Source organism: Lynx rufus, unplaced genomic scaffold (genome assembly GCF_022079265.1).
Source record: "Lynx rufus isolate CCGP_SWC_20201006 ecotype Redwood Valley unplaced genomic scaffold, mLynRuf1.p SCAF_7, whole genome shotgun sequence".
Lineage (NCBI taxonomy): Eukaryota > Metazoa > Chordata > Mammalia > Carnivora > Felidae > Lynx > Lynx rufus.
The window spans coordinates 89,603,967-89,630,605 of NW_025814889.1; the positions used below are offsets into that span (position 1 = coordinate 89,603,967).

The 26,639-nt window shown below is 40.9% G+C and overlaps 1 protein-coding gene and 1 pseudogene across 1 annotated transcript; one reads left to right on the plus strand and one right to left on the minus strand.

Moving 5' to 3' along the window:
- Window positions 1-2,983: 2,983 nt before the first annotated feature.
- Window positions 2,984-5,050, plus strand: LOC124501954 (40S ribosomal protein S3-like; annotated as a pseudogene).
- Window positions 5,051-6,748: 1,698 nt separating this feature from the next.
- KICS2 (KICSTOR subunit 2) lies at window positions 6,749-26,622 on the minus strand. The gene is made up of 3 exons (XM_047065771.1): window positions 26,249-26,622; window positions 20,150-20,435; window positions 6,749-9,035 (listed from the first exon to the last, which is right to left on the minus strand). Exons 1-3 carry the CDS (start codon window positions 26,481-26,483, stop codon window positions 8,219-8,221), a joined length of 1,338 nt encoding a protein of 445 aa, XP_046921727.1. The 5' UTR covers window positions 26,484-26,622; the 3' UTR covers window positions 6,749-8,218.
- Window positions 26,623-26,639: the final 17 nt, after the last annotated feature.

Here is a 26,639-nt window from a genome sequence, read left to right on the forward strand (position 1 = left end):
GGAGTCGCCATGTGGTGACAAAGCGGAGATGGGAGTTATGCAGTTGTAAACCAAGGAACACCAAAATGGCCAGCAAACCTCTAGGAAAGCAAGAAAAGATTTCCCTGCAGGCTTCAGAATGAAGACGGCCCTACCGACACCTTGGTTTTACACATTTAGACTTCAGGACTGAGATATAATACATTTCTGTCATTTATGCCACCCAATTGGTGGTACTTTGAGATGGCAACCCTAGCAAACGAATATACTGACTATGCAGAATAATAATGTTTCCCTCAAGTAAATGGAAGGCATGCTTACTGACCGTTACATAAGATTTGGTCTCCTAAGATCAGAATTCTTCTCCTGAAATGCAACCTATTGCATGAGCAGGCATCCATCTGGGCCCATCCCCGTTGACCCCGAGGAAAGTGGGGCCCAGGGAACCAGTGCAAAAATGGTCATATTCTGGCTATTGCTACTGCTGTGAGTCATGGTCTCTTGTCTTCTGCCAGCACCCATGAAACTGTGGCAGGCTGACTTATAAAATCTCAAACCCTGCACAGTTCTCAACATGGGATATTACGGCAGAGTGTAAAAATCGCTGCCCACCAAACAAAGGAACATTTAGACGATTGGTTTCCTTAACCAGGTCATCACAAACACACACTCATTTAATTGAAAGAGATAGTTTAACTAAAATGTTCAAATAAAGTCTCTAGTACATATGTCATTTGGTCATCAAACTCCGAGAGCCCTGTGGTAACAGAAAGAACATTTACATATGTAATCTGCTGCGACAGTGTTTAACAGGGTGATCGATAATACTTTTATTTTTTTAATTTTTTTTAATGTTTATTTATTTTTGAGACAGAGAGAGACAGAGCATGAACGGGGAAGGGTCAGAGAGAAGGGGAGACACAGAATCCGAAGCAGGCTCCAGGCTCTGAGCTGTCAGCACAGAGCCCGACGCAGGGCTCGAACTCACGGACTGTGAGATCATGACCTGAGCCGAAGTTGGACACTTAACCAATTAAGCCACCCAGGCGCCCCAATACTTTTAAGAAAATAAAATTCATATTAGGATAAAATTCTATGGGAGAAGTAGAATGGAGTTGAAGGAGCAAAAAGAGTGATATAATATTACAAAGCTTGTTAAGATATTTTCAAATAGGGAAATGGTAGCTATCAAGCCTCTGTTGTAGCAAGATTTCACTGGAAACATTTAAAAGAACAATTAACATTTTCATTTGAAATGTCAACAGCTACGATACATAATAAAATGAATCTTTTGAGACTATTTACATGTAATGATTATTTCAGATTTTTTTAAAAAATTCATTAAGGCGTCCTGGTTTTTCAAAATTGGTAGAAAAGTACACAAGTAAAACAAATTTGAAGACTATTCACTGCCTCCCTGCTTAAGCGCTCTCAACTCCTGGCCTGCAGGGGGCGTTGCAGCCAGCTCACCTCACCACTGGCACAAGCCCAGCCCGTGTTTGTCAAGGCTGGCTGCTGTATCCCCATCCTTAGCATAGTTGATGTTTAATGGTTGTTAAATGAATGAAAGGTGAATACTAGAAAGGAGCCATTCATGTCCTCTGATTCTTCTTTAGGGATTCCTCTAACACTGGCCTAGCCTGGAGTGACTGAGGCCAGGATGGCTCTGGGCCAAGAGGTGTCCGCACTGCCATATCCTGTCACACGAAAAGTGAAAAAAATGCCAAACAGCCTACTAGATACATATGGCACTCCTTGGCTGTAGTTGGCTAAATGTCTCGTGTGCTCATGAAATGGCTGGGCTTAACCGCGGTCACCCATTAGTATCAATACTGAATATTTCCCCTCCTTCCTCAGTGCCTAAAAAAGACTAACTAGTTGTAAAAACAATCGAAATGAGGGGCACCTGGGTGGCTCACTCGGTTAAGCATCCAACTCGATTTTGGTTCAGGTCATGACCTCACGGTTTGTGAGATTGATGTTGGGCTCTGAGCTGACAGTGTGGAACCTGCTTGGGAATCTCTCTCTGCCCCGCCCCCCTCTGCCCCTCTCTCTGCCTTTCTGTGCTCTCTCTCACTCGCTCGCTCTCTCTCAAAATAAATGGATACACTCAAAAAAAAATTGAGGGGTGCCCGTGTGGCTCAGTTGAGCTTCTGACTCTTGGTTTTGGTTCAGGTCATGATCTCACCGTTTGTGGGTTTGAGCCCTGCATCGGGATCAGTGCTGTCAGTGTGGAGCCTGCTTGGGATTCTCTCTCTCTCCCTCTCTCTCTGGCCCTCCCCCACTTGTATGTTCTCTCTCTCTCAAATAAACTTTAAAAATGAAAAAAAAAATAGATTTAATAAATTTTTAAAAACCTGAAATTAATACTTTCAAATGCTTTCAAAACTGGGTCAGAGACCACAAGGGTATGTCCTGGCTTCCTGAGGCATGGGAAAAAGTGACTAAGTGGAATTAGTGAGAAAGATATTAGAAACTAAGGGAGAAACTAAGGGAGGAAGGGAAAAAAGCAGAGGCAAATCATCAACGGTAATTAAGAGATAAGAAAATTAACCATGAGGAAGAAATAAAGGAAGATCATAACATTTACATAAGTGTCTTGTGATAAGGGGAAAGATGGCTGCCTTGTTTCAAATTAGGCAAAAGGCAGAAATCCTCATAAATTCTTACACATTTCTTTTAAAACTCCCCAGTGTCTGTAGAAGATCCTAAACAACAAGCTCATTATTTTTTTTAAGATTTTATTTTTTTAAGTAATCTCTACACCCAACGTGGGGCCCGAACTCACAACCCCAAGATCAAGAGGCTCGTGTTCCACCGACTCAGCCAGCCAGGTGCCCAACTTGCCACTTGTTCAAATAATGAGTTAGGGGCACCTGGCTGGCTGAGTCGGTGGAACACGAGCCTCTTGATCTTGGGGTTGTGAGTTCGGGCCCCACGTTGGGTGTAGAGATTACTTAAAAATGAAATCTTGCCTTGCCTTTCAGAGGTACACAGCAGCAAGATGGCAGAGCAAATTTCCGAGAAGAGGAAGTTCATCGCTGATGGCGTCTTCAAAGCTGAACTGAACGAGTTTCTCACTCAGGAGCTGGCTAAAGGCAGCTCGTCCAGGGTTGAGGTCCAAGTTACACCAACCAGGACAGAAATCAGTATCTTGGCTATCAGGGCACGGAATGATCTGGGTGAGACGGGCTGGCAGATCCAAGGGTTGATCCCTGTAGTTCAGCAGAGGTTTGGTTTCCCCGAGGGCAGCATAGAGCTTTATGATGAAAAGGTGGCCACAGGAGGTCTGTGTGCTCTTGCCCAGGCAGTCTCTACGTTATAAACTCCTAGGAGGCCTCACCGTGTGGAGGACCTGCTATAGTGTCTTGTGGTTCATCATGGAGAGTGGGGCCAAAGGCTGTGAGCTTGTGGTGTCTGGGAAACTCCAAGGACAGAGGGCTAAATCCATGAAGTTTGTGGATGGCCGGATGACTCACAGTGAGGACCCTGTTAACTAGTGCATGGACACTGCTGTGTGCCATATGCTGCTCAGACAGGGCGTGCTGGGCGTCAAAGTGAAGAGCATGCTTCCGTCAGACCCAAGTGGTAAGTCTGACCAAGCGGTAAGAATCCCCTGCCAGATCATGTGAGCATTGTGGAACCCAAATATGACATACTCCCCAGCAACCCCATCTCGGGACGGGAGGGTGGGAAGTCAGAGCTCCCTGCCATGCCTCAGCCAGTACCCACAATGTTAACAGGGTCTCCGTGGCAGCTGCATCTGGAGTTTGGATTTTGCTCTGTAAAGACCTTTAATAAAATCTTTGGAAAAGAAAACCAGAATAAAATAAAATCTTAAAAAAATTAAGATAAAAACTGGCAAAAGAACCAAGCCCTTCCTATAGGAACTGTTCTTTAATATAACCAAATAGACGTAAAGTTTATTCTCATAGAAGTATTCCTCCTAACAAATGAAAAAGGAATGACATAATTAGAATATCACTGTTTTGTAACCTCTAGTGATATAATTGATCCAGGTAATGCCACATATTAGCTACCTCCAAATAAAATACACAATAGTCACTACAAAAAAAAGAAAGAAAGAAAGAAGAGAGAAAGAAAGAGAAAGGAAAAAGAAAAATCTGATCAAACCTCTTGATCTAACTTCCAACATAAAGAAAAAAAAAAAAAAAGATAGAAAAGCATGATCACCGATAGCTTAAGGATACCATCAGCAAAGTCCTGACTGTAAAAACTTCATAGGTATGAAATAAACTAAACACTTCAGTCAAGAGGTGGAGATTGTCAGATTGCAGAGCAGAGTTGGCTATTTCTCTTTGTAATCAGTATTCTCTCTTTCTTACTGTAGACACTTTAAAAATAAAGATACAAATAGTGAGAGGATAGGAAAAGACATACCATATGAACAGTCAGCAGAAACAAACTGGAAGGGTCATAAAAATATCAGGCAAAATGTACTTCAAAGCAAGGAGTAGTGATGGAGATAAAGTAGGAAACTTCACACTGATAAATGGTCAATATGTGAGAAAGAAAAATTGTGAATGTATATGGGCCTAATAAGGGCTTCAATATACAAAAGGCAAAATGCTGCAGAAATAAAGGAAGACCTCTACAATCACAGTTAGATTTTAACACACCTCTCTTGGTAATTAAAAGAGCACCTAGATCCCCTCCTCCCCCGAAAATATCAGTAAGAATATAGAACTGAATGATGCTATCAACCAAGCATAAGAATTTGGAAACAAAGAACCACCTTATCCCTAAAATAAGGAGAGAGGGGAGGGTGAGTTGGTTAGGCATTTATCTGCCTCCTCTTCTAAGCGAGTTCTTTAAGTACTGTTCAGACATAATGACTAAGCACACTTATGCCACAGATCTGAAGAGAAAGACGAGAACAGGAGAGGTACTGAGTTTAAGGAAAGAATGGTCCGTCTTTTATTTATACAGCTTTCAAACCCAAGTAAGCTCCAAAGCCTTTTTTACATGCATGATGTCATTCCATTCTTATATATCCTTTGAAAAAGGCAGCCCATATGTTCTTATCCCCATTTTACAGATAAGGAAGTAAGCCCAGAGGCTGACAAGCAAAAAAAAGAAAGAAAAAACAAAAGCCAAGTTTGCTGCTCGATCAAAAGGTGGATGCATTTTACAGATCATATGAGTGACTCTACGGGAGTGCAGTGAGTTACCAACCGTTTTCTTTCTTGTAAGTGAATTTTCTACAATGTGTTGAAATATACAAAGCCATATCGGGAGTATTGAATCCTTAGTTAAGAAGCTGTGCAGTAGCCCCCCTTATCTGCAAGAAGTACGCTGAAGACACCCAACAGACACCTGAAACTATATACAGTACCAAGCTCTGTATATACTATGGTTTTCTCTATACATACATACTTATGATAAAGTTTAATTTACAAGTTGGCGCAGTAAGAAATTAACACCAGTAATAGAGCAGTTATAACATTGTACTGTAATGCAAGTTATGTGAATGTGGGCTCTGTCTCTAAAAATCTGATTGTGCTGTCCTCACCCTTCTCTGATGATGGGAGATGATACGATACTGACGCCATGAGATAAAGTGAGGTGAATGACACAGGCTTTGTGAGGTAGCAGTAGGCTGCTACTGACTTCCTGATGATTTGTCAGGAGGAGGAACTGGCTTTCAGCTTCCAGACCTCGGGTGACCATGGATAAATGAGACCGAGGTAAGCAAAGCTGTTTATAAGGGGCAATGGCTATATTTTCACACACTCCCTAAAACCCTGAAATGGTATAGTCAGATACCAGGTTGGACCCAAGAGGACAAAGCTGTGAATGTTCACCCTGTGTCCAAACAACATCGAAAAATGAACACTCCTTGATGGGCTTGTTGGCAAACTCAGTAAGTGTTGACCACACTCCTGGTTATGCATAAAAACTGATCAAGTTGTGGTTTAGAAACAATTTCTCTTAATTTTTTTTAATGTTTATTTATTTTTGAGCAGGGGAGAGGGGCAGAGAGAGAGGGAGACACAGAATCCGAAGCAGGCTCCAGGCTCTGAGCTGTCAGCACATAGCCTGACATGGGGCTGGATCTCACGAACTGTGAGATCACCACCTGAGCCAAAGTCAGACTCTCAACCAACTGAGCCACCCAGGCACCCCAGAAACAATTTCCAAGTAAACAGTCCTCAGAGAATATGCGGATTTACTCTTCCCTATACCAAAACACAGACTTTACAGATCATCTCATTACTGATTTAAGAGGACAAGTCTCAGAGTAGAATCACTTTGTTTCTTGGCTTGAACCAAAATATGTTTAAAAATAAATATACATTTCAAATACATAGGAAATATACATTTCCCAGGCAAGGACTGGTTATTTAAATATCATATTGTCTGTTTTATTTACATTCTTCTCCAAGTTCCACTGAAGCATATTTCTTTAGGTACATGGGGATCATTTCATTAAGGCTAATGGTGATTGTTTTCTAGAAAAAAAAAAATATGTGAACACCAAGGAATATTTTTCACTTTCCCGGAAAAATACAAAAGGGAAGAAAAATGATTTGAATTTTTAGTTCTAATTCTTTCCAGTTTTTTATAAAAGTTCAATGTTCGGATTTTTATATGACCAGAGTGAATAAAGTGCAGGAGTCAATCGCTGCTTTCTATTTAAAGCAAACTGGCTTTTTATAAATCATAGGACTTTTATTTTGAAAAAAGCAAAAGAAAAGAAAGAAAAAAGAGAAGAGAAGAAAAAAGAAAAGAAAGAAAAGAGAAGGAAAGGAAAGGAAAAGGAAAAGGAAAGGAAAAGGAAAAGGAAAAGGAAAAGGAAATGGGCCAGTAGGTCCTTCCACCAGGTAGTCCCAACCAAGGTGGGCTGGCCTCCTGGCACAGACTGGGAGTGGCTCTGCCCATGTTGCCAGCTTGCCTGCTGTGGCGGCCCAGTAAAACCGTGGCTCCGTGCCATTGTGAGAAACAGGACTGATCCAATTATGTCACACACAAGTTTTGAAGGAACTATCAGATAGTAACAACTCAATTACTCTTTGTGGCTTATTTTTATTCGTAATCAATAACCTAGAAGTGAAGTCCTCCACGGCACATTATACCTTTAGGGGTCCATCTACTACCCCAGGAACACCTGCGGAAGGAAAGTGTGAAGGCGGCATGTGTTAAGAGACATCACTGCTTCTAAAAATAATTGGGAGGAGACAGGCATGAAACTCAAGTTCTGATGTGCTTAAGTACTCATCTGATTATTCAACTATGAAGAGGTCTTTGGCACACACAACTGATTTTTAGCAAGCACAAGGTATCAAGACCAACATTTTGACATTATAAAAGCAGGCTGAGTTGCATGAATGTCTAAAAGTGGACGAAAAACTAAGACTACATGCTTTTCCAGCCGAAGAGGAAGCAGAGAGTGGAGTCAAACATGGACATGCCTTTCAGCAGAAAGGTGATAGAAAGCCAAGCACATAATATACTGAAGAATGAAGAAACCCCACGTAATGGCTTCTGCTAACTTTCAAACAGAATGAAAAATTCAAACTTTTCAAGGGTAAGAAGAAATGCAGTTAGGTGTGTAGATCATCCCAAAAAAGAGCCCATGACTATTAAAGTTTCTGCGGATCTTCTGAACTGTTAAACACCTGATGTTATGGGACCACTCTGGTTCACCTTTAATTTCAATAACTGATGGCTATTTTTCACCAAGACACTAGCTTTGGCATCCAAAATATTAATTTGTTGATGAGAATCATAAAATAATTTTATGTTAACTTTGCTAATTTATGAGATAGAAAACGTACAGTCCTTGATTCTGAAAAGGCCATTTAATATCTTATCCCAATTACTCATCCCGGAAGGAAGGGAAAGGAGAAAGCATTTGGAATTGCATTAAAACAGAAAGTTTAGAACAATATAAAACATGGGGAAAGAAAAATCAAAGGCTAATAAATATTCAGTCTACGTGAAATACAGGAAAATAGGAGAAAGTACTGAAAGTACTTCGCTGTACCATGGTTATACACAGTAGTCATGATCACTTCCTAGATTACTCTTTGGATACTTAATTCAATTGGCCTTAATTGCTTATAAAGTGTGCGACACAATTAGGGAGGATCTGTCTCTAATTTAGCTCTGGGAGAAGCATGAATGGATGGACACTCTAATCATAGACCACAGTAGATCATTAGAGCAATTAAGAACACAATTTCCAGTCTTGAAAACCTTTCCCACAAATCACCTGCTAGCCTTTGGAGCCAGGTTTCAGACTTGCAAAAACTTTGGGGTTCTTAAGGGCAAGTGAGAGCTCATTGAGGAAGGAAATAAAGTGGGAGTCTCTTTCAGATTTCTTTGACTCAAAGATGACAACAATGGTAAAGTGAGGTTCTGGGCGGGTTAGGAAGTAGGTGCTCTGAACTTTGTCATCATAGAAGTGGACCACTTTCTCCAAGCTGTTCAGGTCGGACATGCGGTCTGTCATGATCATGATGACATTGGGCCAGTGCATGACCGGCCTGTCGCTGGGCAGAGACACCACAGCTGGATACTGGTCCACACCCTTAGGGGCCTCTCTGTAGGAATGGGGGTGGTGATAGCCGTGACCCTGAAAGCTCTCGGAACCTCGGTTGTCAAAGATTAAGGACACATTGGCAGCATCATACTTCCTGATGAAGCTGGAAATCTTCCCAAAGAAGTCTGGGTTGGCTTTTGCAGTCAACGTTTTCATTTCTGAAGGAGTCGTTTGTCGGCTCAATGCCTCGTGAAAGTAAAAGCTAAACTTGGCAAGAAGCATGTTTTTGAGTTTCATCAGCCAAAGGAAAAGGTGTGGGGGCTGAACGGCCTTCTGAGACTGCCCTCCAAACAGATGTTTCTTGGTCTCCCGCTGCTTTTCAAAGATCTGGCCCCAAGTCTGCAGCTTGGTGTGAGCACTGTGCAAGTTCACCAGAGATGGGAGGAACTTCCACTCGGAGACCTGAGCCTGGGCCTTCAGGAGATGACTCAGGACGTCGACTTCCAGCTGGAAACTGCTTTCCAAAGGACTGAGGATGGGGTGGTGAAATCTAAAGGGGAAGGGAAATTAATAGAAATAAGTGGAAATGTTACTCCACATTGACATTTTCTACCCTCAAAACAACACACTGTGGCCAGACAAGTAACATTATGTTTGGGGGCAGGGGAAGGAAAGGTTGAAGGGCTGCATGCCGATTTATTTAAAAAGTTGTTCTGGGGGCGCCTGGGTGGCGCAGTCGGTTAAGCGTCCGACTTCAGCCAGGTCACAATCTCACGGTCCGTGAGTTCGAGCCCCGCGTCGGGCTCTGGGCTGATGGCTCAGAGCCTGGAGCCTGTTTCCGATTCTGTGTCTCCCTCTCTCTCTGCCCCTCCCCCGTTCATGCTCTGTCTCTCTCTGTCCCAAAAATAAATAAACGTTGAAAAAAAAAAAAAAAGTTGTTCTGACGTAACTTCACCGTCTCAGAGTTATGTCAGCATCATATCCTCCTGTGGAAATAGCCTGACATTTAAACAGAACATGAGAGTCATGGTTCCCTTCCTTTCAAATACAAAGAAATGAAATTAGCTGTACTTCTTTCCTAACCTATTTTATTCATTCTGGGAATTATATAACTCACATAAATATCAAAACAAGGCATCCTCTTTTTCAGGATGTAGTCCTAAAGAAGCACAGGTAAAAAGAAAAACAAAGTCACTAAAACATATCTTAAATGTGTACGTAACACATATAAACTTACTTAATGTGCACAGTAACTCCACAAGGTATTATGGTAACTCCATAGTAACTCCAGAAGGTAAGCTCTTATTCAATCCTAGTCCCCAAATTTCCTTCATATTTAATGTTTATTTACTTTTGAGAGAGAGCGCACGAGCAGGGGAGCGGCAGAGAGAAAGGGAGACAGAGAATCCGAAGCAGGCTCCACACCGTCAGCCCAGAGCTCAATATGGGGTTCGAACTCACAAACCATGAGATCACGACCTGAGCTAAAATCAAGAGTCGGATGCTTAGCCGACTGAGCCTCCCAGGCGCCCCTCCTTCATATTTTAGTCACAGTTAAAAACAAAGTAGTAGCTAAATTTTAAAAAATCTAATATTTCAATATTTACTTGTTTTAAATTGGATCACTACTCACTAAATTAACTTTACGACTCATGGACTGCTACCTGCTGTTTGTAAAACATTTTTTCTACTTCGTTTGTTAACAGTAATATTGTGCAGCAGGAGGGGAGAGGAGTGGGAGTATGTCCCCTTCAGGAACAGGGGGAAAAGGCGAAGTGTGAAGAGCCTGAGGCAAGGGAGAACATGACCCTTTCCCATCAATACCTATTTCTCATGCTTCAGGTTTCCTATTCAGAGTCATTTCCTTGGAAACGTCTTCTCCGTTCACGTCCACACTAGTCAGCCAATTTACTCTTCTTGTTTCTTAATACCTGTCTTCCACATTAGTAGCTTCATTGCATAATTTGCCAGGCAAACTGGGACACATGGTCACCTTTGCTTTGAGCTCCTCCCTGAGGACAAGTCAACACTGCCTACTTCCTACACTCCTTTATCTCTAAAACATATGGCACAGAGCAGAGATTCAGTAAACATGGTAAACCAACTATGTGAAGATTTGAATCTTACTTTCTGCCTCATTGATTCTGTTGTTTGTGATCTAAATAAAATTCTGTAACAATGGCAAGGAAGGTCCTCTCTGTATGGACCATGTAGAGCTTTCTTGCTCAGTCTTCTTCTGAAACATGCCCAGGGGGTGATTAGTGTCTCTCTGGCCTGATGCTCTCTCCTTCTCCAGGAGCCAACGCCAAGCCCTTATACTCTTCCTAAAGATCCAAAGCAACTGCAAGTGACCCTGATTTCAAATATGTGGGCAAGATCTAGCATTTACTGAGCATATCCTATGCCCCAGGCACCATGGGAGATGATTTACAGGCCTGAACCCACATAAGTTAATTGCTTCACTGTCAACAAGGCAGAGGCTTCTCATATGGCTCTCTTGGCCCCCGTTGAAGAGGAAAATGCTGGTTATCAATTAAAAAGTGAAGGAAAAAAATCATCACAAATAGACCTAGAGTTTTAAAAAATCCATTTAAACATTAATTAGAGGGATTATTAAAAATTAATTAGAGAGCCCATATTAGGTTGGATATTTTAAGATAGAAACTGATGTGATAAGTAGGATGTAGTTATTCACATGACCACACATTATTTTTTTTTTTCTATCGCCAGTATTTTCCCTTCAATATCCTTCAAGAGAAGGAAGCTAAAACATGGGCAGTGGAAGGTTTTAGTCTAATAATACATTCAAAGAATCAGAAAGATGGGGTGCCTGGGTGGCTTAGTCAGTTAAGCATCCAACTGTTGATCTTAGCTCACTCAGGTCATGATCTTGCAGTCCGTGGGTTCAAGCCACATGTCAGGCTCTGTGCTGACAGTGTGAAGGCTGCGTGGGATTCTGTCTCTCTGCCCCTTCCCAGCTTGTGCTCTCTCTCAAAAGAAATAAATAAACTTAAAAAAGCAGGGGGGGGGGCGGGGAATCAGAGAGATAAACCAGATTTCAAATCCCCAGCTCATATACTTAATTAATAATTAATTAACTAATTTGCACTCTCCAAAATTACATGCTTGAAGTAAACGTTAAGAAAGTCTAATACACATGCACACACACAACCCCACTATAGCACGTCTCAAAACCTTTGAAGTGTAAGAAATGTTCCTACCACCTTAGCCTTTAGGCCCTTTGACACTTAATGACCATAAAACATCACAAGATTCTATAATCATGGGTATCGAGAAAATTTGCCAAGGAACTCAGAACATAGTAAAGACTGTCAATAATAGGAAAACGGTATGAGATTGAAGAAAATTCTACCACAAATAACAATACTCCATTTTTCTGCCTCATTGGAAATCATCATTTATATCCAACGTTCTCTCTGAAAGAACATGAATTTTCTGTACTAATCTTCAGAAAGAATTCTGAACAAGCTCTTCCACAAACATAAACTAAAACTGTTTATATGTTCAACATTTATTAAGATGAATGTGAATTTCGAAGCTATTTTTCATCCTAAAGAAGAGCCAGAAATTCATGTTAATGTTATTCTGCCAAGACTTTGAGATTAGCATTATGATGTATCATTTCCCCATTTCCATTCTTGTTCTGTGCCTCATGCCTATTTACAACTCACACTATAGGGGGATCTGTTAAATTGTTGTAATCCAAAATATATACCTCAGCTATGGCAGCGAGGTTGGAAGAGTCTGAATACAGAATAAATTGACAACTATTTGCAAAGAACATCTGCTCTAAAAAAATCCAAAAAAGAGAGAGAGAAAGGGAGTGGGGACAGAGAGAAAGCGGGTGAGAGAGAACTCTCTCCTTCACAAATCCACATCAAGGAATTCCTTCCAAAAGAAGTATGCAAGTCCCATGCATGTGAGGAGTCAGATGAAAATGATTAAAAACAATCTGTAGCACAGTGTGAACGTACTGAATGCCACAGAACTACATACATTTTAAAATGGTAAATTTCAAGGACACCTGCGTGGCTTAGTCAGTTAAGCGTCTTTGGCTTGGGTCGTGATCTCATGGTTTGTGGGTTTGAACCCCACGTCAGGCTCTGTGTTGACAGCTCAGAGCCTGGAGCCTCCTTCAGATTCTGTGTCTCTCTCTCTCTGCCCCCCCCCCTTCTCACACTTCCTCTCCCTCTCTCTCAAAAATAAATAAATATTAAAAAATTTTTTTTAATTTAAAAAAAATGGTAAATTTTAAAGTATGTATATTTTACCATAATGAACAAAAATCTATAGTTTCTTCTCATTTAAAACTTTTACTAGTGGGGCTCCTGGGTGGCTCAGTTAGTTGAGCATCCAACTCTTGAGTTCGCCTCAGGTCATGATTTCATAGTTGTGAGATCGAGTCCTGCATCAGGCTCTGCACTGAGCACGAAGCTTGCTTAAGATTCTCTCTCTCTCTCTCTCTCTCTCTCTCTCTCTCTCTCTGTCTGTCTCTCTGTCTCCCTCTGTTCCTCCCCACCACTGCGTTCTATCTCAAATTAAACAAAAAATTAAAAAAAAAAAAAACTTCTACTAGTTTTTAGATACAAATACATTGAAGATATCAAGATACATTAGCCAAAAGTCTGCCTTATAGGAATTTCCATGGTAGAAGGAGGTACTTATAAATCGATACAAGTAGGAAGTAATACATCTCTTATGAGAGATACAAAATAAAATGAGATTTTAGAAAAAGCAATTTCTTTTGGTTGAAAGATTATGCAGCCCATAAGGGAGACAGAATTTGAATTGAGCCATGAAGCTTAAAGAGCAGGTAGGATTTAGCCAGTTAAAGGTGAGGGCTTTCATTTCTGGCCCCATTCTTTTATTTATTTATTATTATTATTTTTTTTAAGTTTTTTAGAGCGAGAGGGAGAGAGAGAGAGAATTCCAGGCTCTGCACTGTCAGCATGGAGCTCCATATGGGGTCAAACTCACAAACCATGAGATCACGACCTGAGCCCAAACCAAGAGTCAGATGCTCAACCGACTGAGCCACCCAAGTGCCCCTCTGGCCCCATTCTTAATCGCCTCCGATTCCACACCCTCTGCAAGTCTTCCCGCCAGAGGCAGAGTGCACTTTCCCATCCCTGGACTATGGCCTGGGCCACGTGACTTGCTTTGGTCAAAGGAAACACGTGTTAACAGATGTGATGCAAGCAAAGGCTTCAAATGAGCTTGGCTGGGCTTGTTCTTTTGCACTTGGGCCATAGCCACCGTGTAGCTGCCTCCCCGCTAACCTCGGGCTCAGAATGAACGCGTACATGTGGAGCAGACTAAGCCCAAAGCTGACAGTAATAAGGCAAGCCCAGTGAGACCAACAGTGTTAAGCAGAGCCACCCTGCTAAGCCGGGCCTGTCGGGCCAACTTCCAGTAGACTCACAAGCCTGTAAGTGTGAATTTTAGGATGGTCTGTTATACAGAATGATTGTGGCAATAGCAACTGATACATGATGCAGTATGACAGGGTTCAGAACATACTACCCCAAGATATGGCATCTTGGTATACTATTTTAAGCTGAATAAATTTGAGGAATATGTGCAGGAAAGACTTCCTGACCCTCCCCTGAAGCAGGTCATAAAAACCTCAAGTGAGAGGTACCCTCCCCCTACCCTAAGCAAAGGAGCATCCTTACCTCCAAAGACCAGGGACACAGAGAGGAATCTGAAAGAACAGGCCTTGCTGGTTGCCCCAGCCTTCTACTCTTGGCTCCTTCCCTTTTTTGTCCTAGCACATCTCCCAACAACTCTTACATCTTCAAATGTACTCAGCTGAATCTTGTTTTATAACAAAATGTACCATGAAAACACAGGTTTCACAGCTTCCTTGGGTCTTCGTTATTTTATGAAGGCTCCCTGCCACGTAAAACTTACATTAAATACACTGGTATGTTTTCCTCATGTTAATTTGTCTTTTGTAAAGGGCCCCCTGCTGAGAATTTAGAAGGGTAGAAGGAACCGATATGTTCTTCCCCTTGGAGTTCAAGGACATTCCAGGCAAAACAAATAAGGGACCAGGGTAGGAAATAGCAAATACTTATCAGGAATACATTAGATTATGGAATGTTTTTTGGCTTCTGCTTAAAATCCTCAAAGAATTCTCGTTGAAGCTTCTTCCTTTTTACTAAAAGTTTGGGGACAATTTAAGGCATTTGATGGGACATATATGAATTTGTAAAGAGAGACTGGGGCAAGATCACAGAAGGCCAGTAGTCCTCACTGTTAAAATCAAGGCGTGTTGAATGCCTAGGGTAGAATGTGTCCCACAGAAACTGCACTGTGGTTCTGTTCATGAAATTTTCAGTGAGTGAAAAGTCAGCTTGTTGAATGATACACACACAACCAACAGTTAATTTCACTTATCATCACAAATCTTTTTTTGAAGGAAAAAGGGTACAAGGCCTAAATAAATCACAGTTCTGCCCTTGGTGAGAATCCTGTCATCTGAAGCATTCAGATAAAAAAAAATGTGCTCCCTAAAATGTAAACAAAAATTTTATGTAATTCAATTTAAAAAAATGTTCTCTGGGGCACCTGGCTGGTTCTGTTGGTAGAGTATGTGACTCTTGTTCTTGGGGTTATGAGTTCGAGCCCCATGTTGTGTGTAGAGATTACTTAAAAGGAAACTCTTCAAAAAAAAAAAGTTCCTTAAAATCTAACTGTAAAATCATAATTAAAGGATGTAAGTCACTTAATGTTATATTACTACTGCCACAGGAGGGATTTTTTTAAAGCAGTCTAGAATGCATAAATAATTGCTTACTTCTTTGAAAGAATTACTTCTTAAAATTATACTCTTGATTTAGGAGAGTAAATATTTTACAGTTATAACCTATCTTCTAGTTTTATTTTAACTATGAAACAGAAAAATTAGCCAGAATCTTCTTTTATGCGCACTGTATAACACAGGTAAGTAAATTCAAAATGAATTCCACAGAATCAAAAAGTATTCCACTGATGCTTCCTTGGGAAAAAAACAAAACAAGTTCTACCTCGCCTCAAAAGTATTCAAGGAATAGTAGTGATGAGGAAGCTTGGGGCAAGCTGAGGGCAAAATATAGGCTGACACACACTGCCCCCACCCCCCACCCCAGGGTGGAATATGTATGATATTCCCCAGACACTCCTGGCTGTCCAAGAACAAAGGAAAGGGGTTGAAGTACTTGCCATGGTGATGTGGGAAACTAAGGCAAATGAAAAGTTAAATTCCCTTACTGCCTCTGGTCCATTGACAAGTCCTTGAGACCAGCAGAGTGACCTCCCTCTAGGAGCTCAGCTGCCTCAAGGATGACACTGTGCTGGGGGCAAAAGAGAACCTTAGTTTAACATTATCCCAACCTCGAGGATCCTGTAAGTCAACTTCCTTTATCTCAACTGCCTCAAGATATATGCTGGCAATCATACTCTAAGCTTATGGTCCCGATATACATCTAAACGGTCTCATGACTGAGGTTTTATTAGATAGTAATAAATGGCATTTCCCTAGCAACAGCTAGCCCCTCAAGGTCCTGGAAACCTTGCTTCCAAAATTCCATAGAGACATACTCTATCCCTGACCCCCTCCCAACCTGAGGGTGTATCACGAGTTACCCGTCACCATCCCAATGAAGCTCTTCCTGCCCATGGGTCCTCTCCACATGCTTTAATAACATCATCTTTTGCATCAAAGACATCTTCAAGAATTCTTTCTGGGTCATTGGCTCCGGACCCCACGAACCCACATTACCACCCCAAAACTTCATCAGTAGACATCCTGATCCTGCATGAGCTAAATTCATATTTTTCCTTCTAAAGGGCACACAAATAAAAACTCATATGATTCATGTTAATTATTCAACTTGAAATGCAGCATCATAACTGACTGTGATGCTGAAGGAATAATTTACATTTGCTTAATACTGTAATAAGTTCACCAAAAAAGGAAACCTTTAACACTTTTCTACTCTGAACACAACCGACTTCCAAAGAAAAGAAACAAAATATCCTTCTCATTTGTCTCTAAAGTAGACTGGACCTTGCAATAACTCACACAGGATCTGCATCTCAAATCAGGGCCAGAGGTTTAGACTCTATGATATACATCATGCTTGTTAATTTTTTAATACAAAAGCATTTCATCATTGGAAAGATAAAAGATTCACACAATATTTTATAAGCGTTCTGACATGAATCAGATATATTGGGACAAATAAACATTCCCTGAAAGATAAACTGGGTCTTTTGGGAAAAGGATTAACTCTTTCAATACAACAGAACACCAAAACATGAATTATTTCTCTAGAACAATGGAACCATGAAAGTAATGTGTTTTGTGTGGCACAGATGCCAAATCAAAAGGTCTACAGAAAAATGGATATTATCCTGGCAAAGGGCAAAGCATGCTAAACTTATACCTAGAATAATTCTACTTCCCTCCCAAAATCACCATATTATACAGAATTTCAACTTTGCAGAATTTCTTAACCAAGGAATTTATGTTGTTCAAACGTAACCCAAGGCTTCTAAATGAGATAATTTTCAGGCTAGGATGTATCTATAATCAGTAACTCCCTACTAATTAGATAAAGGCAGCACGGATGGAAGATGGAGACTGTGGATGAAAACACCTTGACCCTAAGTGACACTGCAACCCAGATCTATCAGATTCCATCTGTGTCCAGTCAGAAAGATGAGGGGTACAGCCAAGTACTGCCCTAAGAGCTTCAAGAATGAAAGCTGGACTTTTGCAGGAGATGGAAGAAATTCTCAAAGCTCTGGGAAGTGGAATGTTTCAAAGAAGGTTCAAAGAGCACAAATCTTGGGGCACCTGGGTGGCTCGGTCAGTTGAGTCCTCTCCAACTCTTGATTTGGTCTCTAGTCACGATCTCATGGTTGGTGAGTTTGAGCCCCACATCGGGCTCTGTGCTGACAGTGCAGAGCCAGCTTAGGATTCTCTCTCTCCCTCTCTCTCTCTGCCCCTTCCCCCCACCTCTCTAAATAAATAAATAAATAAATAAATAAATACTTTTTGAAAAGATGATAGATCACAAATCTAATAAAATAAAAATGAAAATAGGTAAATAGTAATAACCACTCCTAGGAGACAGATGTAATAACCACTCCTAGGAGACAGACAGACACACACACACACACACACACACACACACACACACACTCTGTTAAGGTTCAGTACTAGTATATCCCAGCGTTGGCAACTTTCTCTGGTTTATCCAAACAATTTTTTCATGTAGACTATTTTCAGTATCACAGGGAACTTTTAAAACATAGGTTTCTGGGCAACGAGTCCAAAATCATTAAATCTTACCTTCTTGGGGTAAGTAGTGGGGAGGCCCAGGTATGGTTTGTTTTCTTAAACTTCCCAAATGGTTCAGCAAACCACTTTCACATTAGCATTTGGGAATCACCGCGTGAGATCTCTTCCCCTTGAGAATCATTATCTCCAACTGTACTTTTGTTTTTGGATTTCAAAAAACTATTTTATTTAAAAAAGTACAAATCAGGTTAGGAAGAATTTCCAAACAAAATTTGTTAACATGTAAAATTTGTTTAAAAAAAGAAAATGTGTATTTTTATATGCATGGACTATCTCTCTAGAAGGGTAGGAAGAACTTGCTGACAACATTCACTGCCTTTTAGGAAAAGAATTAGATGAAGGACAGGGGCACGTTTCACTATGTATTCTTTTGTACTTTATAAATTTTGAGCCATATTAATGTATTGCCTACTAAAAATAAAACAAAAATTTTAAATGTCATAAAACAGAAAATACATGACGATAAAAAATAACTAGAAGACATTTTGGAGACAATTGGAGAGATCTGAATATGGACTATTTATTGCAGATGGTAGAAAATCAGTGCTGAATTTCCTGAGAAAACTATGCCACAGTTTTGTATAGTTCTCAGAAAGCACAATCTGAGTATTTGGGGTTAAAGTGTCATGATGATATAACTTCCAAACAATGCGGGGGGGGGGGATGGTAAATAAAATTTTATAGAGAGAGATATAAAACAAACATGGTGATGTTTTAATAATATGAGTCCAGGGAAAAGATATTTGTGTGTTCATTGCATGGTTTTTTTTTTTTTTTAAGTTTATTTATTTATTTTGAGGGAGAGCAAGGGAGGGGAGAGAGGGAGAGAGAGAGAGATGGGGGGTGGGGGGGAGAATCCCAAGCAGGGTCCACACTGTCAGCATGGCTGACATGGGGCTCAAACTCATGATGCTATGAAATCATTGTTTTTTGTTTTGTTTTTTTAATAATAGCTTTGCTATTTAATTCATATACAAAAAAATACATTTGTTAAAAATTTTTTTTAACATTTATTCATGTTTAAGAGACAGAGAAAGAGCACAAGTGGGAGAAGACAGGGGGACAGGGAGACACAGAATCCAAAGCAGGCTCCAGGCTCTAAGCTGTCAGCACAGAGCCCGATGTGGGGCTCAAACCCACGAACTGTGAGATCATGTCCTGATCCGAAGTCGGATGCTTAACCGACTGAGTCGCCCAGCCATCCCAAAATACACTCTTTTAAGGTATAGGATCAATGGTTTAATCAGAGTTGTGCAACCATCACCACTATCTAATTTTAGAAGAGTCTCATGGCCCCCCAAAAGGGAACTCAATATCCATTAGCAGTCACTCCCCATTCTCACCTTCCCCTCTGACCCCTGACAACCATTTTCTGTGTCTATAAATTTGTAAGCTACATTCTGTGTCTATGACTTTGCCTATTCTGGACATTTCCTATAAGCAGAGCAATACACTATGTGATCTTTTGTGACTGGTTTCTTTCACATAGCATAATTACTCAAGATTCATCCATGTCGTAGCATGTATCAGTACTCCATTCCTTTCTACAGTTGAATAATAATACACAATGCTTCTCAAATTCCTTGGGTATTGCTTTTTGGGTAGGAAGTGAGCAATACATTACATGTAGCCAGGCTCATTTTTTTTTTTTTAAACTAGCAATTGCCTTCAAAGACAGGTTTTCCAGCTGATCAATGTCTTTAAAAAAAAAAAAATTAAGTTGGCTACAAATAGCTTTTTGACTATCAAAAAAGTTCAAGTATGCCTTCCTCAAAAGTACAGATGCCTGTGTCCACTAAGGAAGTTAAAAACAAAACCAAAATTATGCCACAGGCACTGAAAGCAATTATAAAGGAGTTTCCAACACATGTTAAGTAATGGTTACATGGGAGGAATGAGTGGATGACTCAGCAAGGTGATTACTTTGAAAGGGACATTTATTTGAATAATGGTTTGTTAAGAAGTCACATTATTTTATACACAATTCGCTCGTGTGAACTCTTTTATAAGCAGCAAAATCAGTTATAATACATCTTTTAAGGATTTCTCCACTCTTGGTCTTTGGCCATTGTTTGGAGAAGTATCCACCCATCATGGTGTTTAATGAAGCCTAAAGAAGGCACCTAAGGTACACCTGGTGCTTAATTAATACGTATAAAATGTAAAACGACTACTTCTCCGCTTCACGGTTATTTAACGACGGGGTTTCACGAGTGTGGGGGAAAGACCTCGTCTGATGGGAGGGAGACGCTGCCACGCCTGTCCCTCCCTCCCTCCTCACCTACACTCACCTGGAGCTGTACTTCTTGAGGATGGTGTCCAAGAGGCCAACGAGCTCTTCAGCATTGATGAACTTCTGCGGGCTGAGGGTGTACATCTTCTCGTAGAAGTCTGCGATCTCCATCCGGGCCTGAACGAAGAAGCAGAGCTGCTCTGACAGGTGGGAAAGCAGTTCTTCTACGTGAGGGGCGGTCCCACCTAGTGCACCGCGGCCAGTCACCACCTTCTTCAGCTCGTTGTGCAGGGAAGTGTAGATGGTGCGGATGGAATCCTTCCTGCTGAAGAAGGACTGGCCCCCTGGTAGGCAAATGACATTAGCATATGACAAGTAAGGAAGAGAAAGCAGGACAAAAGCTCTCCCAGCATCCACACGGAAAGGAGTGGAGCCTACTGAGCTCAGTAAGTTATCATCAGCCGCCAATTCAAATATTTTGCGACTCGTAATTTCACCAAGGAAGAAGAAAGAATGCCTGGTACAACTCATTAGTGTGGCAATGCACCTGTGTATGATTTCCTTACCCATGTACCGATTCTCCCCCACCCCGGTTCAATGAGGATTCACATTTATTTCAGAGGATAATTGACCGAGTAAGTGACATCAACCTGGATCTAAATAGCCCTCCTTCCACATAAATATATTTAAAACAAAAAAGAATACCCGATCGGAAAACACTGTTGTTATTCCTGATAAATCAGGAAATTTTATTTCTGCATTAGAGTTGCATTTTCCTTTGCCTTAGCTTTTAAGCCATACCAGAAAATGGAAAATACACATATGTGTATCTCCCTTACACAAGAACACAGACTACTGGGGTCCCAGGGGAAAAAAGGAAACCTTTAGTCCTTTTGTTAAAATAATCTCTATGCCTGGGGTGCCTGGGTGGCTCAGTCGGTTGACCGTCCAACTTTGGCTCGGGTCATGATCTCATGGTCCGTGAGTGCGAGCCCCGCATTGGGCTCTGTGCTGACAGCTCAGAGCCTGGAGCCTGCTTCAGATTCTGTGTCTCCTTCTCTCTCTCCCCCTACCCCGCTCATGCTCTGTCTGTCTCTGTCTCAAAAGTAAATAAACATTAAAAAGTAAAAATTTAAAAAAAATCTCTATGCCCAACATGGGGCTTGAACTCATGACCCCAAGATCAAGAGTCACACACTGAGCCAGCCAGGTGCCCTGAAATCTTTAGTACTCTTGACAAGGTTGACACTATAGGTTATAACAAAATAAGCACCATGCTGTGAATTATTAAGAGCAGGAAGCAATTATAAATAACTGCTGGTGTAATTCAGGGGTTCCAAAGCAAATCAGAAAGAAAAAAAAAAAAGACCAAATACATCCTTTTCAATAGTTAAAAAGAATCAAGTGGCACAGACAGCATTTCCTTACTTCTGTATTAATGCATGATGAGCTCTATTTCTAATAATTATAGAGCCAGCTTCAGCTTCATAGATGTTTTCTTAAGCAATTCTGCACCCCACTAAAGGGTCACAGGTAAGACATTAGGAAAATGAAAAGAAATAGGGCAAGTTTAAAACACTAATTCTCAAGAATATATAAAACCCTCAGAAATGGGTGACAGTTTAAATTTTCTATTGATACACACAAAATAGTTTAATGAAGAAATTTATCACTATTCTAAACATATCAATTAGGAGTGAAAATTATGTATCAAGGGATTTGTAAACTATCCCCTTAATAAATGAAACATCTCACAATGCTGTTTTTAGTTTAGGGCCCCATTTATGTTTCAAGAAATGAATCTTACATCCCTTCCTACTACTGTGACCACCTTGTCCCAGTTTTTCCATGACTTTCCAAGTCTTGGCACTCAAGGTCTGGCTTCTCGGAAAACCCTTAGTCCCATGTCCTGGGAACCCCGTCAGCCCTGGGCAAACCCAGAAGTTTTGTCACCTTCCTACTATTCCATAAACTAGTAATACTTAAAAAATGTTTTCTTCAATATACTGCCTAAACAAACTGACTACCATTCAAATCATTCCTCCTGCTAATAGCGGCAAAAACTATGCGGTACAGGTGGATTGACCCCAGCCTAACATCCCACACAGGATTGTACCCTGAAGGGTTTGTCTTCCTTCCCTGCCTGTATTCAGTCTAACTTGGCAGATTTTGTGATGCGACAGTATGGAATAAATAGACCTCTGTGTCCAAGTTCAGGAAAAAAATCTCCTAGCTGAGGAAGGCAATAGAGTACCAAGCAAAATCCCTGGGCTGACTCAGTCAGTGGAGTGTGTGACTCTTGATCTCAGGATTGTGAGTCCAAGTCCCATGTAGGGTGTACAGATTACTTAAAAACAAAATCTTTTTTAAAAAAAAAGCTAAAAGCTCTGGAAGTCTGACTTAGTTCCAACTTTCAGCTTCCGAATTTATAAGCTGTGTGATGTGCAAATGACTTAGCCACTTTGAGCCTTCATTGTTTTTTAACACACAGCTAGTAACAGAGTTGCTAAGAAGACAAAATGAAATAACATTTGGTATGTAATGTGCCTGGAGCAAAGCACATATTCCACAACCATAATCCCCTTCCCTTCCATTCATACCTGATATAAGAAAACTCTAACCACTATCTAAGTGAGCTTCTAAAACTCCATGGTAAATTGGGAGCTTCACGTACTGTAAAAAAGAATAGCATCTATTTGAAAGATAGCTAGGTGATTTCAACTGTACTCACCTCCGCTGTTAAACAGCGTGGCCTTGGTGAAAAAGGGATACCTTCCTTTGTCAGATTACCCTTATTTGAGGGAGTGGAAACACCACATAAATACAAAAATACTGTGAAAATCTTATCAATAAACACCATCACTAATATGTAAAACCAAGGGACACTATAAGGAAGGGAGAGACCACCAATGCATTTCTTTTAAACAGGTCTCTGTTCTCCAATCTCTCAGGAGCACAATCCTATTGTTGACTATCCTGGTAAGGAATATCCAATGGGGATGGGCCTTCCTTCATACTGGGAAACAAGGAATCAGAGACATCAGACACCTTCCTCTTTTCAATTTTTTGAATTTACAAAACACAGTTATTTTGAATTATTTCTAGAAGGCTCTATGTATTGAATCCTCATTATTTCTCAAGATTTCAGTGGTCCATCTCACATGATAAAATTTCACATAACAAATATATTAAAGGAGTATGTAAAATATCTAATTGAGTATTTTGTTCCACAGCTTCTTGTTAATGATAACTTGTAAACATCAGTTCTCAAGTTAAGGCATTTTCTACCATGCTAAATTCCAACAGCCAGAGCTTGAGGAAACCCTCTCGTAATGAAACCAAAGGGAGAAAAGTATGACCTAAAATCCTCCAGAGGCATTGAGATGGCATATTTTAAGCCATCCCCAAACAGGTATATTCTCCCCTCAAAGGAAAGAGAAAGCTCCAGGATAAGGAAGGACTCCACCCAAAGTTTTTCAGAACTGAGCCAATACAGGAACAGAAGGCTCCCTGTCAGGCCTGTCCTTTGCCTATAATGTTTGCTGACATGTGCATGAATAAACAGGATTCTCTGCTAAGGTCTCTGATGAACACTAGTTGTGAGAGTGAAGTCAGAAAGACTCACTTTTTTGAACCATGTTTTAAATGTTTAAAAATACACATAAAACTTTTTGTTTTGCTTTTTAAAGAAAACCATACAAACATTCTAATTAGCAAAGTATTTGAAAAACATGGGAATGTCTAAGTGGCAACACAAAAATTTTCCCCCAAGGTTTTAAGAAAATGGAGTCAACAGAATAATCACAAAATCATATTGTAAGCACGTTATCACAAACACTCTCAGTATCAAAAAACCGTAAGATATCTGCAAAGTTAAAATTTTAAATCGGGAACCTACAATTACTACACACGGGTATAAGTTATGAGGCATTGAGGTTAAACATGCCATTTTCAGAACATTTACTCAGAAGTGACAGATCACCTGGGAGTCTGAACCATGCCAGGGCACGTTTCATAGTGTAAATTGCTCCTGGGTCAGTTTCAAGGTGCAGCCTTCAGGTTCATGCATGCAAGCTGGGCGTCTGAGCAGAACTAGTCACTTTACATAATAAGGGCCATTGCAAAGAACCAAGTCAGGGACAGTGATGGTCTCACACATGCTCTTACACACAGGCAGCTAGTTCTGTTTACCAAAAACCAACCAGACACATACAACTTAAACTAGAATAACAGATTTTTAAGCTGGGGTCCATAAATAGGCTTTAGGAAATCCACTGAACCCTCTCAGATTATATGCAAAATTGTATTACACATATATTTTCCATATACAAGTCCATGGGTTTTATCAAATTCTCATACATGAGCTTTAAAAAGAATCATGGCACTGGGTTCAATTACCATTCTTCATGAAGTGGGGGAATCTAAAAATAACGAAAACTGCCAGAAAATTACCCACTTTCAATTTTACAGCCAGAATCCTCTGCATTTCTAAATACAGTTGACCTTTGAACAGAGCTGGGTGTGACAGAGGAGGGTGTTGACCTCCCCCAACACAGTTGAAAATCCAAGTATACCTTTTGACTCCCCAAAAACTTAATTACTAATAGGTTATTATTGACTGGAGGCCTTACTGATAACATAAACAGTAGATTAACACATTTTGTATGTTATATTTGTACATCTATTTGTACATATATATATAGTGTGTATATATATACAGTATTATGTATTGTATTATAATAAAGTAGAGAAGAGACAATGTTAAGAAAATCATAAAGGATGAGAAAATAATTTACTGTACTGTATTTATGGAAAAAATCCGTGTATTAGTGGACCCAGGCAGTTCAAGCCCCTAATGCTCAAGGGTCAACTGTATATACAAGGTAGATTTAAAGTAGAATACATATGCCAATTTTTTATAAATCACATGGATAAGAACACAATCTGACACTTCAAAAGCAGGTATTCCAGTTTGAGATCTGTCAACTACCTACACCAGTGAGCACAAACAATCTTGCCAATCTGTAGAAAGGGGAATAATAATACTGCAACATCAACTGCAAATTTGTGAGAAGTACCACTGTAAAAAGGGGTGGAAAAAACACACAAGGTGAATCTATCTGACCAGTTTTTGCCAATACGTCAACATACTAAATAACAAGTCATTACCTGAACAGCTAAGGCAGAAGTTAAGATCTGAGAAAGCCCTACCCCTTGGGTGTTTACTGACAGCAGTATGTACATGGCCACTTTCAGGAAATGTAAGGAAACTAGGGGTTAACAATCAAAATGGAATCTGCACTCAATTTTACCCTTCTATTCTACATTGTATATACGTGTTCTTCACTCATACCCAACCCTGTGCTTTCTGATAATGAAAGGGTGTAAACATAGGCCACAATACTAACAAAACTTTGAAAGCTCTGGGATTTATAGTATTTATTGCTGATAATTGTAAGCCGTAATATTTTGTATGCATAGCCTTTGGCTTTCACATATTTTATGTCCTCCTGATCTACTCATACTAATTGTTTCTGTAGTGAAAATCAGTTGCTCTTGCATCTTATTTTCAGGGGCAAGATTTATGACGGAGTAAGAGTGTTTACCATTTCCCCCGTAAGTCCCCTCTTGCTAGTGTTAGGCATATTTCTTGCCTTTCCTGTCCAGTATTCATTTCCTCATTCATTAAATATTTATTGAGAGCCTAGGAAGAGGGGGTAGGACTCCATCTGCAACTCGCAGGGGCCTTAACCTTAAGAGGCCGGATAAAAGTGTTCATTAATTATAACTAGGTTGTGTTGGCAAGTTTTGCTCCTCTGGCCACAGTGTCACTGATCAGAAGAGTGAAGACATACAGTTTGCTTAACTTCTCATTTATGGCACCAATCCATGCACTGAGCAAAATGGATACACCCATCGGTTTGTGGCACAGCCCTGCAAAGAGCATCCACCCGGGCGGCCAATCTAACAGCAGCAGAGGCCAGTGGGCGGGGTTTGTGGAAGCCGAGGGAAGGAAGGGAACGGTGGGAGAATTGGGAGTGCCAAGTTGAGCCTGAGGCTAGAAGTGACAGAGACAGGGAACCCAAGCCACTGCCGATCGGGGAATAGACCCCCTTTCCTTCCTCCTCAAAGGGCACGGGGGGCGGGGCGGAGGTACCTAGTTTTTGCCCCAGGTAGGTGAGGCTGTGATAGACCTTCTCGGCCGCGGCCAGGTGGGCCAAGGCCGCCAGCAGCGACAGCCAGCTGCCCCCCGCGCTCTTGTTGGCCTCTCGCTCCTTGTCCACATTGTCCTTGGCCTTGTCGTAAGAGAAGATACCCAGGTGAGAGAAGAACGTCTCCAGCACCGCCTGTTCCACCGGGACCGGGGCGGCCAGCGGGATAGACTCCCCCATGCGAGCTGCGATCCAGCTCCACCCACGTGGCTCTCCTCTCCCTCGCACTTCCGGGTTCTCAGGGAACGTGCGCACAAGCGTGCGTGCGCGCGAACGCCGCAAGCGGCGAGCTCGTGAGCGCGCTGCCGCCTGGACCGCGCCTGGGCCTTAGAGAAG